The sequence below is a fragment of the Apodemus sylvaticus genome, chromosome 21 (genome assembly GCF_947179515.1).
Source record: "Apodemus sylvaticus chromosome 21, mApoSyl1.1, whole genome shotgun sequence".
NCBI lineage: Eukaryota > Metazoa > Chordata > Mammalia > Rodentia > Muridae > Apodemus > Apodemus sylvaticus.
In genome coordinates, this window is record NC_067492.1 from 6,517,100 (window position 1) to 6,531,598 (window position 14,499).

The 14,499-nt window shown below is 47.5% G+C and overlaps 1 protein-coding gene and 1 long non-coding RNA gene across 5 annotated transcripts in view; one reads left to right on the forward strand and one right to left on the reverse strand.

Moving 5' to 3' along the window:
- Positions 1 to 14,499, forward strand: part of Ankrd11 (ankyrin repeat domain containing 11) — a 152,376-nt gene that overhangs the window by 125,373 nt on the left and 12,504 nt on the right. For 2 of the 4 annotated variants that reach the window (XM_052166288.1, XM_052166289.1), the window contains 5 exons: positions 2,618 to 2,756; positions 10,608 to 10,778; positions 10,944 to 11,147; positions 12,095 to 12,237; positions 14,106 to 14,253. In XM_052166288.1, coding sequence (XP_052022248.1) covers positions 2,618 to 2,756; positions 10,608 to 10,778; positions 10,944 to 11,147; positions 12,095 to 12,237; positions 14,106 to 14,253 — 805 coding nt within the window. Of the gene's footprint in view, positions 1 to 2,617; positions 2,757 to 10,092; positions 10,190 to 10,607; positions 10,779 to 10,943; positions 11,148 to 12,094; positions 12,238 to 14,105; positions 14,254 to 14,499 lie in introns of those variants that run through there. The other 2 variants (XM_052166291.1, XM_052166290.1) reach the window with 2 other exon arrangements.
- Positions 2,751 to 14,499, reverse strand: part of LOC127671507 (uncharacterized) — a 35,100-nt gene continuing 23,351 nt past the window's right edge. Inside the window, exons 2-4 of the long non-coding RNA XR_007974767.1 lie at positions 9,943 to 10,171; positions 6,642 to 6,689; positions 2,751 to 5,680 (exon numbers count right to left, since the gene is read on the reverse strand). This is a non-coding gene — a long non-coding RNA (uncharacterized LOC127671507). The remainder of the gene's footprint in view (positions 5,681 to 6,641; positions 6,690 to 9,942; positions 10,172 to 14,499) is intronic.

The window sequence follows — 14,499 nt, forward strand, 5'->3', positions numbered from 1 at the left end:
TGTGTTAATAAAGTATATAAAATATACCTAATACTTAGAAAATGGCTCAGAAAGTCCCTCATGCTAAGTGGCCTTCCTGGTGGGCGGAGTCCACCAGTTGGGGTTGTTTTAGCTTCCTTTGTTGTGTAACTCTTTTTGGATTAGTTTATTATTATTAATATGTGTGCACAAGTGTGTGTGGAGGCCAGAAGGACTGTGTCTTCTCTTGCTTTCCAGTTTACTTTGACCAATTGTTTGATAGAAGACAGGGCCCACACATGCTCCATCTCCAGCATGTGGAAGTCTTTGATTGATTAGGGGAGGTGCCCACGCATATTCCTCCTCAATTATGTGAATGTCAAAGGACAATTTGTGTCCTAGGACCATTGGGTGGGTTTGTCAGCAGACACTTATGCACTGAGATATCTCATCAGTCTTTAGCTTAATTTTTCAAGACCAGGTCTCACCACGTCTAGACCAGCTGGCCAACAGTCTGCAGTGTTAGGATTATAAATTCATAATGCTACCCCCTGGCTTTTTATATAAGTGCTATATATATAATATAGCGCGCGCGCGCGCGCGCACACACACACACATACACACACACACACACACACACGCTATAGATCTGAATTCAAGTCATGCTTCTACGACAAACACTTTAGGTAAACTAAGCCATTCCCCAGCCCTTATGTTTCCTTCCATAATCCACAGTATTCTTAAAATCACATGCAGGACAAGGAGAAGTCACAGAACTTTTCCTTGTATTTTTTCCCCTAAGTTTGCGACATCAGTTGATACAGCAAAATTGTTTAATGGTGGAGGCTGAACTCTGTGTAAGTTGGATACAGAGCAGGAAGTCCCCTAGGGTCTCCACTGCTGGCAGTTTTTTGCTGCAGGTGTTAGCTAGCACAATAGCAAAATAAAAACAGAGATTGGAAAATAGAGAATAAACTTCCTTTATTCCAGGATATCTACAGAATTGCACAAAAACTAATTTTAAAATGTATCTATAGCTGGATGTGATGTTCACACACCTGTAATCCCACATTTAGCAGGAACACCAAGAATTTAGGCATTGACACAGTAAGATCGCTTCTCAGACAAAGCATCGCCAGAGAATTCACCTTTCTCTTACGGCCTCTGAGAGCACCTGCATATTAAACCCACCACCACCTATACCAACACATACACACACAAACTAAAAATAAATTTTGCCGGACTTGGAGGTACACTCAAAAGGAAGGGTTGTTTAAAGTCATTTTGGTTATTGTTTTAAAACAAATTAGTTGGAAAATTTGTTAAAAGATGTGCTGTGATACCGTTAGTCTGAAAATTGCTGAGCTATTAGGATGTCCTAAATAATTGGATCCCTCAGGAAATTAATTGCCTTTTAGGTATATCCCTTCCCACTCATCCTAATGCCATTGAAATCCTTACAGGTCTCTCAAGGGACCTGTTGTAACTCAACAAAGCAAACTGAAGGACTGACACCATGTAATATTTACTATAAAGATATAGTAGAGACATGAGTATGGCACATTTAATCTCCACTGAAGGGATTCATAAGTTCGGGTTGATGGTGTCTAATACTAGATAGTTGTTAACATCCCTGGTAGATGGCAGTGAATCAGTTAGTGCCAAAGGCTACATATTGGAGAGACAGTGACTTTTGAAGTTACAGGTTTGTTTTTCCTCTCTGCTTTCTGCAATAAAAATCATGAATTAAGGCAAGCTTTTCTGTGCACCATGTGTGCACAGCCCAACACACAGGGGAATGGGACCAGGGCTGCCTCAGAGACCAGGCTGTTCCCACCTTGACCATCTGTGACACTAGAATCTGAGGGCAGAGTTTGATCAAGTTTGGCTTAACTTATGTTCAAGGTATTCTAAGTTAAGAAGTGGTCCTTCTGTGGCATTGTCATTTCACAGTGGGCCTCTTCCAAGAACCTCTTTCTATTAGGGGTAGCATCTCAAGAAATGGTTTCTTTGTCTTGAACAGTCCTGACTGTGTTGGAACTTGCTTTCATAGACCAGGCCAACGTTGAATTCAGGAATCTGCCTGCTTCTGCCTCCTAAGTGCTGGGATTTAAGGCAGGCACCATCACAGCCTGGTGAGAACTTAGGTCCTGTTCTAGATAAAGAGGTTGCTGTGTGCCACCTTCCACCCCTGTTTTGTTTGTATTCTGCAATTTTAACAAGTACTTAACCTCTGAACCATCTTTCCAACCCCTTCTATCTCACTTTATTTTTAAATGTTTTGTTTGTCTGTTGAGAGATCAATTCTCTTGCAGACAGCATGTCTTTCTACATAGCTTAGTTTCCCTTCCGGAGTTGGGATTACCATGGTGACACATGTTGTGTGTCACCATGCCAGGTACTCAGAATGTGTTTCTGTCTATTTCACTTTAAATACAAATACCATTTACCATTCAGATTTAAGCATTCAGTGTTTCCATGGGGGCCTTCAGGTTCTATCATACCTGAAGACTGGAATACCTGTCTTCATACCTGAAGTCTCCTGGACAGGAGGGGCTGCTGATCACCCCAGGCAAACGTTTGCTTGCTTTGGCACATTCAAGTGACTGACTTGAGGATTTAACCCAGAACTATCTGAAAGCATCACTTTCTTTTGTAGGATAAAGATAAAGTTTCTCTAACCAAGACTCCAAAGCTGGACCGCAGTGATGGAGCGAAGGAGGTGAGAGAGCGAGTCACCAAGCGGAAGCTGCCCTTCACCGTGGGGGCCAATGGAGAGCAGAAGGACTCGGACACAGGTACCGTACACACTGGGCCTAACACTGCATCCACAGAGCAGTCCTGCCGTAGCTATGCACCAGTCTGTGCAGCGCAGCCCAGCCCAGGATAATACCAATCCAGGCAAGAGACAGGCCTCTAGGTGATGGCTCCCCATGCCTGGGTATACAGAAGTTCATACAGAGCAAAGATGCTTTCCCATAGCTTCCAGGGCACATGGGCTGCTGCAGAACCTAGGGACTCTTTCTAAGAGTGCAGAACAGGAACAAGCCTGGGGTGGGGTTCTAGGTCTGACTCTGTCTTGGACTGCTCAAGGAGAACTGGCTTGCAATCTTCTGCATGTGATGATCCTTGTATGCAGACAGGACCCCACTCTTTTCTCTCTCCTTCCCCCTTTTTTAAAGGCCCATGGGGGCAGTAGAACACCAAAATGACAGAGGAGATATCTGGTACCTCCTCGCACTGAGGCCAAGATGCTGACTGGACCATGCTCACAGGATCCAGGCAGAGATGAGGATTAGCTAAGTGGCTTATCTGTGCCTAGATTTAAGTCAGCACTATGGCTTGATGCAGACTTTGTGTGTTTTAGGGTGGGAGATTTGTAGACACTTACATGAAGAAGTGACTGGGATGGATGTTCCTTCTTCACAGATGTTTCTAAGGAAAAGCAGAGATAATGTGGGTATCTATGGTCAACACATGTGAATAGTGTTCTGCCGTAATGCAGAGGCTGAGTGGAGGGAGGGAGGGACAGCACAGTTCCGCGGGGCTCATCAGGACACAACCAGAGAAGACCACATCAGACCTGAATATCCATATGTGTGCATGTGTTTTACCATTTATAAGATTGAAATACAGCCTCTGAAATGGCCACACATTTCTCTGAAGTCTTGCTATTAATAAGGCAAGTGGTGAACCTTGTACTGCTTAGGAGGGTGGAGGGAAGTCCCTATCATCTGTGGAGGCCTCTTTTGCTGTGGTGTGGTATCAAACCATCCATGTTTGCACACTCAGCTTGGGAGGTAGTGAGTGGCCTGTCCTCTCCTGTGCTCTCCAAGGGCTGGTTCTGTTATAACATTTGTGAGTCTGCTCTGTTAGTTGCAGTGATAGGCTGGATTCCTTCGTGGAGAAATGGAACCCAGAGTCCAATCTCAAGCATCTCTGTGCTTGGAGATGGGGTTTGTGAGTTTCCTCAGGCTGACTTTAATTTCCTAAGTACTGGAAGTATTGGTTTGTCTTCATTCATTGGGTGTTGCGCGCGCTCTCTCTCATACACACACTTTTTTTTATAATCTTTCTCTTCTATACATTGGATATAGAAGACAGTACAGCTGGATACCTAAGGTAGTGAGTGCTGGCTTAAAATGGTGTATGATGGAGTGGGTGGGTGGCAAACGTCTTGTCTGCAGGGTCTTCTGCAGTGGCATCCGCACCATGAATGGTGAGGAAAGGATTGATGTGAAAGTGCTGACATCTGCAAGATTTTTAACTTGATGAAATAGTGACCAAGATAGGATCTCTTATAGAGTTGTCAGACCTCCCTGTATGAGGAGGTTATTACAGACAAATGTGCTCCAGGCCAATAGCTTATCCTTTCCTGACCCTACAGTGTCCCTCCAGCGCCCTCTGCTGATATTGTACAGCTTAGACTCCTTGATGACAGATGTGGCCTACCCCAGTACAAGGGATACCCTCCCATGCTCACCCCAGTCAGGATTCCTAGTAGCAAATAGTGAGCTTTCTTCACTCTGCCCTCAAGTGATGACCAAACCACACAAACTTTTCCTGTTTCCCCTACTGCACAGGCCCAGCCCACTGGCGGTGTGGCTTCCCCAATGCTTAGTCAGGACTGCGGGCGTCCTGCCAAGAACAATACAGTTTGTCTGTTGTGAGTCTGCCAGATCAAAAGCTTGCCTCCCAAGATTGTATGTCAGTATGGTGGATGGAACATGCTTGCTATCATAATTCCCAGAAGCTGTGGACAAGAGTCTAGCCTGTGTTAGGATTGGTAGTACAAGGAAGACTGGGAAAATGCATTTCTAACACAGGACAGCTGACCCCTGTGACACTAGTGAGGTTGGAATGTAACAGACTTGGTTGTCAGTAATGGGAAAACCAGGCAGCTCAGAGCCCTCGTCGCAGACTGTAAGATCATGCCAACCCCCTCAGGGCCTCTTCCCAACCTGTCCATATATATCACCTGGTGAAGAAAGGCTCTTCCTCCTACTCTTTGTCTGGTCTCAATGTAGAGTTCCAGCACCAGAACTACCTATAACCTGTGTATCACAGACTTTCATCCTGGAGCTTGGGCAGCAGGTAGATTCTATGACTTGCAGGCCACCTAAGGCTACATAAGAAGAAAAAAGCCTTCATTATGGAATTTGTTTCAAATGATACTATTTTTACCCCTACCTACCTTCCTAGGGCTCACTAGGGCTTTAGTGAAACCAAAAACTGCTTCTTAGGAAGGAGGAGAAAATTAAGGCTTTCTTACGTTGTGTGCACCTTCTAGCCAGCCTCTTTCCTGGGATTTGTACAGCATGTCGACTTGTGAATCTTACACATTTGCTTAAGTGTTCAGCCCTCAGTTTCTCTCGCCATTGGCTGTGTGGGAATGTATGGACCTCAGAGGCAGTGAGTGTGTGCACTGATGAGGCGGTCATCCCTTGCTCGCTAGATAGACCATGTCGAATGAGAAAGTAGAGTCTGTCCTGTCTGCTAGGCCACTGGCTGGCGGGCTGTGGCGTGACCTTTGCTGTGGCTGTAGACGGCCTTCTCCCAGCATGCAGCACTTGCTCTTGAGCCTAAAAATCACTGTGACTGCTTGAAGAAACAGGTCCAAATAAAATGCCTTACGGACTTGAGAATTGGTGGTTGGTCTGGTGTATTTCTCAGCCATTTGCCCTGTCCGTTTTTTTTTCTTCTTCACGAAGATGACTGTAGTCTAGCAAAAACAATGTAATTTCAGTTTCAAATTCTGTCTCTTCCAAAATTAGGGGCAGTTTGTTCTGGTGCCCCTGTTCTGGCAACATCAACTTGATACCAAGGCCAGGACTATTGTTTAATATCAAAATAAGAGCCATCACAATAAGCCAGCGTGAAAGGGACTTCCTTGGGCAGAGAAGAGGGTCAGTTACGCCAGGCTGTGTGGTCCCAGCTCTGCACCTAAGGATCCTGAGTTGTGAAATGCAATGCCCTCAATATTAGGAGGGGCTTCTGCTCCCAGCTGCTGGTGTCTAGGCCTTACTGCATGTCTGGCCTGCTGTCTTATGTATTTTTCAGTCATCAGCGTGCATTGTGTGTGAGTGAGTGGCAGCTTGTAGACTTGTGCTGCTGGTCTGTTGTCTGGATCATTATGCTAACATCACTCATATTCTACTGGACTATGCAAGAGCAAGCCTGTGTCTGTCTCATGTGGTTCTGGAAGAGGAGTGTGCATGGAGGACTCGAGAAGACAGATCTGCAGAGACCTGAGAAGCCAAGTCATTGTTTACTTGAGTCTGGCCTCACTGCTGTGCTGTGACTGGTCCATTTCTCAGGAGGAGGAACAGGACTGGAAGAAGAGTGCACTGTGACAGTACATAGCTGAGTGTCACTTAGCACAGGCTTTCTTTTTCTACATGATTAAGAAGGTATTAGGAGTCGGGTCAGGGTGCAGTTAGCAATCACTGCTGTCACTCGGTGAGTGTGTGCTGCAGGTTGGGCTGCTGAGACTCTGTTGAACCCTCTACCTGTGGGAAGTCCTTTTTGCAACTGATGACCTAGTATGTCTTTTCTACAATTGGGACTTTGTGACTAAAATACTGTGGCTAAATCACTCTAGATTCCAAGACTTGGTCCCGTATTTGGTAGAGATGGGTGGTGGATTTTTGTTGTTTTAGGACATACAGGACAAGGCTACGTACCTTGTTCCTGGTGGGAAGCAGTTCCCTGGAGAGTCTGGTTCTGAAGACCTGTGAGAGCCACAGTTGCAGTCATTAGATGAAAAACCTAGAACTAGGAAAGCCAAGGAAGGACAACCCCACACTCGGTAGGGGAGAGACTTGAGATGGGGCAAGAAATAAACTAAGTATCAAACAGAACGTCTAGAAATGAAAATTATCAGTAAAATGAAAAATTCAGTGGCTAGAGAGATGGCTGAGCGGTTAAGAGCACTGACTGGTCATTCAGAGTCCCAGAGTTCAATTCCCAAAAACCACATGGTGGCTCACAACCATCTGTAATGAGATCTAATGCCCTCTTCTGGGGTGTCTGAAGACAGCTACAGTGTACTATTAAACATAAAAAAAAAAAGGTATGTAGCCAGAGTACATAATTAGACAACATTTAAAATAAAAATGACTGTGATAAAATATTTAGTAAACAAGTCGGGGGGCTTAAATTCAAGCCCTGGAGCCTACGGACAGATGCTGGGTCGTGAAGGCTGGAAACGGAGAGACAAGTGGATATCCGGCACTCAGCGGCTAGCCTGCCTGGCCTGCTTGGCAAAATCTCAGGCCAGTGAGAGACCCTGTTCCCCGCCACAAAGAGTTTGCCTGAGAAAAGATAGCCAAGGTTGACCTTTGACACGCTCTGATACACACCTGCACACACAAACACTGAAAGAACAATCAGTGAACTCACTGTAGCTGAAGACATCTCCTGAACTGAGACATGATTGAAATAGAAAATAGGGAAGAGGTGAGAAGAGAGGAAGGGTAATGGGTCTGGTTGGAGCTACAGGAGAGGAGGCGGGCACAGGAGAGCTGATGAATGAGCCACAAGTCAGGGAAGGGTACGATCATGTGTATAAGCACTGAGGCCGCATCAGGTGGGCAGAAAAGACAGTGACGAGCAGAGGCCTCTGCTCCGCCACCCCAGCAGCCAGCAGCTGGGTTTGCTGCCTTTCAATCAAGGAATCCAGTCAGAAGAGGCTGCCGGTGCACTGTCCTGCAAGCCACACCAGCAGTGTCAGGTGAAGGTCTATGGGTGGCCCATCCAGGCTTTCCTGGTGCTGTGATAAAGCACTGTCTTACCTCAGAGGCCTGGCGTGAGAGAGACATGTGGGTGCAGAAAAGCAGAGCGCCATCACATTCCTCGTCTCTGCCTAAGAGAACCGAGGTGTTCCCAGGTCTGTGGGCCCGTCCCTCTCGTGGTCCCTGTGTTTTCAGACCCTCTGCCCTTGGGCTGTACCCAAAGCAAAGACCAAACAGCACAGTTAAAGGGAGGGCTGTTGGATTCAGTTGGACAGCCCTCCCTGCTGCCTGCCCTGCTGTGAGCTCTGTCGTACTTGTGACCTGCCACTGTGTCAGAGACCGTGTCACCTTGGAGCTGTCAGTGGCCTACTTAGTGCGTTAGCACACACCATGTAACTGTGAGAGCAGGTGTGGCGCTTGGTCACTCTCTAGACTACCAGCCTTCAGCATCTGGTGGGCTGTGAGGGCGCAGGCCCTGGTCAGGTCAGGGAGCTCAGACTTTCTGGACACAGAACTTTCAGTTCCTTTTGGGAGGTTCTTTGGCACTCGTTTGTCTATTATCCAGAAGCCTGATGTAGTATCTCAGCCTGGTAAGCACTCAGGTTTGCCAGACTTTGTTAGCTGGGGAGTAAAATTGGACAGTTGTGGCAGTGAGGAGACTTAAGGAAAGACAAATCATTCCCACCCCACTCCCATTTAGACAAGTACGTCTGATAAAGTTTAAGCTGTTCGGCTGTGTGCGGCGTTCCTGTGCTCAGGGACCAAGTTCTTGAGTAGCATCTTTAAGATAAGTCCTCTCTGGTTGAGCAGGAGCCAGTAATCAGTGGGTTGAAGGGATGGCTGGTTGGCAGCAGCTGTTCTGCAGGATAAGCAAGCAGGTCTTGTGTGCTGCTCTTTCCCTACAAGGCAAAGCCCAGAGTGCTGGTGTAGCAGTCTTGAGCCTTTGAATGACCTGCTAAAGAAAATGTGTGCCGGGCGGTGGTAGTGCACGCCTTTAATCCCAGCACTTGGGAGGCAGAGGCAGGCAGATTTCTGAGTTCGAGGCCAGCCTGGTCTCCAGAATGAGTTTCCAGGACAGCCAGGGCTATACAGAGAAACCCTGTCTTGGAAAACAAAAACAAAACAAAACAAAAAAAGAGAGAGAACCATCATGTGCCTCAGACTGCCAGTCTGCTACATTTTCACAAGGCTCCTTTGTTATCTTTAAATTCCAAGTGTGTGGTCTGGCAGGTGGCAGAGGCAGGCCGATCTCTTTAGTTCAAAGTGAGTCTGCTCTACATAGTCAATTCAAGGTTAGTCAGGGCTGCATGGTAAGACACTATCTCAAACAAAAACAGTCAGTGCATTCGAATAATGCTGACCCTTGTGAAGATGGTGGGAAGAGGATGAGGCATTACAGCCTGGGCTATATGAGACCCTGTTTTAAACAAACAAAACAAAAATACCACTTATAACTCAGTTGGCAGGGTTGGAAGGCTCATTTGAGAGTGCCAAACTGTAAAAAAATAAAAGTGTGCTTTATGATGTGAAGACACACTAGCCTGCACTGTACCAGCCACATACTGCACAGAGCAGAGCTGACTGCTTGGTTTTGTCTCTTGGAGTTGTTAAATGTAATCGACAGGAGTATATCATACTATGTGTGGTATGGGTGGCGCTGCAGACTTTTTTTCTCATATTTGTATATCATGGCTTATTGAGAACTCGCTGGTGGCAGCTTAAAGTGTTTGAGGGAGTTTTATCCTGAATTGTTAAAGAGGCACATGTCACTGCCCACAGGCTTGTAACATTAAAAATCTTCTAAGTCACCAAGCCATGAATTTAGTTTTTAATAAGGCAGTCTTGACATACTTGTAAAGAGCTAACAGTTTGTCACAACACTCAGTAGGAAAGTGTTGGAGGGCCTGAAGACACTTAATGGGAAGAGAGGGAAAAAACTGACAGAGTAAGTCTCCAGTGACAGACATCGTGTGGTCACCTAGGTGGCTTTCTTTCTTAGAGTTGTCACCTGCTCTAGAGGCAGGCAGGCAGACACTTTGAGAAGCCAGTTCATTCCTGCAGAGGGTTCCATGAATGGAAAGGAAGAAAAGTCCTACAAGTACCAACCCCAGGCTATGTAGCTTGTGCCCTGTGCCTGGGGAACCTTGAATCTCTCTTAGACCTCCACCATTAGACATGCCGCTAGGCAGGAGTCAGTGTGAGAGCTTTGTGTTCCCAGGTCACGGACTCTGGGGGTCTTTCTCACACTCACCTCTTAACAGCAGCACAGTCTCTAGTAGAGGTTGGCAGGCCATTTTGTCACCGGTCAGAGGCACCAAGGGCCTGCTTGTTAGGAGCGGTTAAGATGGAACAGCTGAGCTGTTACATCGTTCTTGTTAGTGCTCTGTGTTGATGCCTTTAGATGCCTCCAGCTCAGTCCATGTTGTGGTACTGCAAGGCTGGTACGGTCCTCGAAGCACCATGGCATGAAATGGAGGCTCCTAGAAGCAAGAAGAAAGGTACAGTACTGACAAGTTGGCCTTGATTTATTTACATATACTAAACTGTGTCTGCCATTTTATATGTGCACTGTTTGTTTGGAGGAGGGCTGGGAAGGAGTTTTACTGCAGACACATCTAATCGTAGCGACCTGTCCCACGTGGGGTCACCAGGTCAGTGGTGTTGAACATCCTACTGCCTTCGTGTGTGGTGCCTGTAGAGAGCAAGTGGTTGGTGGAGACCGAGACTCCCCTGATGGGCTGACAGCAGGGTATCACACTGTGTCTCTCACAGACTACTCAGACTGGGGTGAGCCGGTGCTCACAGCACGCTCACTTCCCCTCCAAGGCCTTCCTTGTTGCTCTGTAACGTTAGTTCAGTCTGGCTTTGAGGACTGGCCATGAAGTCTCCTCCCTTTCTCCCTCACCTGGCACACAGAGAAGCAGGGTCCTGAGCGGAAGAGGATCAAGAAGGAGCCTGTTGCCCGCAAGTCCGGGCTGCTGTTCGGCATGGGGCTGTCTGGGATCCGAGCGGGATACCCCCTGTCTGAGCGTCAGCAGGTGGCTCTGCTCATGCAGATGACTGCTGAGGAGTCCGCCAACAGTCCAGGTGAGCACGGGAGGGAGGAAGGGAGGGAGGGAGAGAGAGAGAGCGGCCATACCTGGCACCGGGTCCTGTGTGGATCCCCTTTCCATATGAAAATGGTGGCTCTTGGTTCCCAAGGAGCAAAGCTACCTTCTGTAATGCCCCGCCTGTTTCCTCCTTGGCCTGCAGTAGACACAACACCAAAGCACCCTTCCCAGTCTACAGTGTGTCAGAAGGGGACCCCCAACTCTGCCTCAAAAACCAAAGATAAGGTGAACAAGAGGAATGAACGAGGGGAGACACGCCTGCACAGAGCTGCCATCCGAGGGGATGCACGGCGCATCAAGGAGCTCATCAGTGAGGGCGCGGACGTCAACGTCAAGGACTTCGCAGGTGAGCCTGCCACTCCTCCTTCGGCGGGCCTGCGGGCTTCAGAAGGCCTCGTGCTGAGCCCTGGGCCCAGAACATTCATATGAAGACGTGTGTTTGTGGAGTATGCTTGGCTTCTGGGCGGACTGACATCCACACAGTGAATTAGTGTCTGTGGAAAAAGTATTTCAGGATCTATGGTTTTTTTCTTATTTGGGGGAGGAGGGTTTTAAATATTTCCTTCCATTTGTCTACCACAAGGCTTGGAGGTCTCGCGCTAGTCAAACAGTCCAGCAGAGGCCACTGTGCTACAGACTGAGCACACTTGCTGTTTCCTACAGAGGCTGGACTAGGGAATAAGTGGAGACCCCCCCCCCCCCCCCCCCCCCCCGCCTCCCAGGTGTGCTATAGGCCAAGGCTTTTAAAATTGGGTGGTTTTTGTGATTCAAGCACCTGGCTGCCTTTTGAAATGTGCTCTACCACAAAGTTGAGTCACAGCACAGTAGGAGAGCTGTGTGTGCACAGTGCAGTGACTGCTGGAGGCAGAGGGCTGGGACATGACCAGAATACATCATACACATGTATGATAGTGTCTCAGGGAGAGAAAGGAGGCTGAGGATTCAGTCAGACTCAGCTTTGGGCTAAACCTTGGATTTCCCGTTTGATTCTGCCTAATATAGCACATTATTTTAAAACAGTTTTCGTTTTCTGACTGTTAACTATGCACAAATTTCCTGCCCATGTACAGTTATTTCCACAAGTTATAAATCTGCAAAATTAGCAGGCTAAGTGTTCATTATGCAAAGCACCACAATTTTTTTTTCTTAAAAAATGACACCACCTCTGGTCTTCTCTGGGTGTAACCTAGGTGCCTAGGGAGGAGCAGCATACACGTTGTCATTCGCCACAGTCTAGGCAGCAGTGAAGCTTTCAGGGATAACATAACAAATATCCCAAGTTTCTGTTTTCAGGCTGGACCGCACTGCATGAGGCGTGTAACCGGGGCTATTACGACATCGCCAAGCAGCTGTTAGCCGCTGGTGCAGAGGTGAACACTAAGGGCCTGGATGACGACACGCCTTTGCATGATGCCGCCAACAACGGGCACTACAAGGTTGGCATCTCCCTGCAGCCCCCCAGTGGCTGCTCTGTCCTTAACTTCTGGACTATTCTACAGCTTCATGTTTCTCTGTCCTAGCTAGTTTTCACATTTGCTGATACTGGGAAGTGAGTTTTGTGTTGTCGCTGTTGCTTTCGCCTGTTGCCCTCAACCCCATCCTTTCCAGCCTTAAGAAAGGGCCAGGGCCGTTTCTTCTGCCCAAGGCCAGTACCCAGATAACCTCTCAGTTTTGATGACTAGCAAACAGCAGTATAGTATAGTATAGTGCCGGCTCTGCAGACTGGATGGACAGACGAGCAACCGTTTCAGTTGCTACTATCCAGAAGATCAACCCAGAGTCTAGGGGATTATAGTCAAGATTAGATTACTGTGGTGGGTAGCTCAAGACTTCCTCTCCTAAGGAAAGGGCTTCCTGTAGGTCCACAGCAGGCAGGAAACCCCTAAGGTATGCCAGTTCTTGTTGCAAGAGAATGGGTTGCAGAAGTGGATTCATTCCCAGTCTCCCTTTGAGGGGTTCTAGCCACAGACAGAACAATAAGCTTGGTAAGGATGAAAACTCCGGTTCTACCAGAGCCTACAGACCTCAGGAACCCAAAGGTGCACAGTGAATCACTGAATGAAAAAACAGCTGTCATCCACACAGCTGTCCGTGTACACACACACACACACACACACACACACACACACACACGTTAAGTTTTCAGACCTGATATTGAGATAATGACAAGATGGTTTGTTTGCTCGCTGGTTTTTAAGAGCCTTTTATGAAAAGGTACTGAACGGTTTACACAGTGTCTTGAGACTTGTAAAGAATGTCATGGAAGGTGGGTAGTTTGGGGAAAACTGACTGTGAACTGGCTTCATACATCCATGAGGTTAAACTTTTTTCTTTAATTATGTAAAATGTTGCAACCTATAGGAGCACAGTAAGCTGAGTGGTCTCTCAGGAGAGAATATATGGTATAGTCCTAAAGGCAACTTTTGAAAGTCTCTCTTGTGTGGAAGAGATGATAAAGGAGACAGAGAGTAAGCTGTGGCCTGTGCTGCTGGCCTTGGGGGAGTCACAGAAGGCCCTGACCGACAGCAGACAACAGGAATAGGGGTTTGGTCCCAGCACTGCAGGAACCAAATTCTGACAACAGCCCACACACTGAAGGAACAAGCCAGAGAGGCTGATTCCCGTGACTGTAAGGCAGGCTGTGGTGATCTGTTACAGCAGCAGTAGAGATGGCATGCACTAAAACCTCTTCCTGGTGATGATACTTTGAACTGGAAACAGTTTGCGAGTGTGTGTCAAAGCTTGAACGGAAGTTGAGGATAGATTGGAGCTGGATGTTTGGACTGGTGTAGAGTGAGTTACTGTTTCAGGCATATGCTGATATGATAAATGACTGAACAGAGCTGTTGAAATGTCACCTGAATGTTTCTGTCATCCATGTAACCATCTCTATGCATGTAAAACCAAGCAAGGAAGGAGTTATCTTATTTTCTAATGTAAATGAAAATAAATAAACCAGCTTACAGAAATGTGGTCTTTGTTTTCTCTATTTCCCATGCCCCGGTCCCCTCTGTGCCCATCTTTGGGACCTGTACTGCTGACCAGCTCTCTCTTGGGAAGGAGAGCTGTGTGAGAAGATGGGGAAGGGGTAGTACCCCAAGGAGGGCAGGAGAGAGCCGGACATGGCCTGCTTGTCACGGGGACCACCCTCTACAGTTCCTCACAAAAGAACACAGCCTTGCTAGACACGGCTCTGCACGCAGCACCCATGCCTGGGTTAGAATGGGCTGTTGCCATCTACAGGCATGGCAGGGTAACAGTAGTTTTCAAACAGTCTGTTAATATCGGTATTAATGTTTTGTAGGTGGTGAAGTTGTTGTTACGTTATGGCGGAAATCCTCAACAAAGCAACAGAAAAGGCGAGACGCCACTGAAAGTAGCCAATTCACCGACGATGGTGAATCTCCTATTAGGCAAAGGCACATACACCTCCAGTGAGGAGAGCTCTACCGGTAAGCCGGTCCAGCAGGCCAAGGAGTGGGTGGGTGGGGCTTTGTGCTGCCTGGCGAGGGAGCGCCTTGCAGTGTCTACATATGGTATTCCCCTGCAGATTGCAACACAGGGTCTACACGCCTCCTCAGGTGGCTGGCGCCTTCAGACACTTCCAGATACAGGAGTTCTGCCAGGGTACCTCACTGCCAAGATGCCTGTACTCTGTCTGCTGAGATACCAGCCTTGTCTCTCACAAAGCCCTGTGG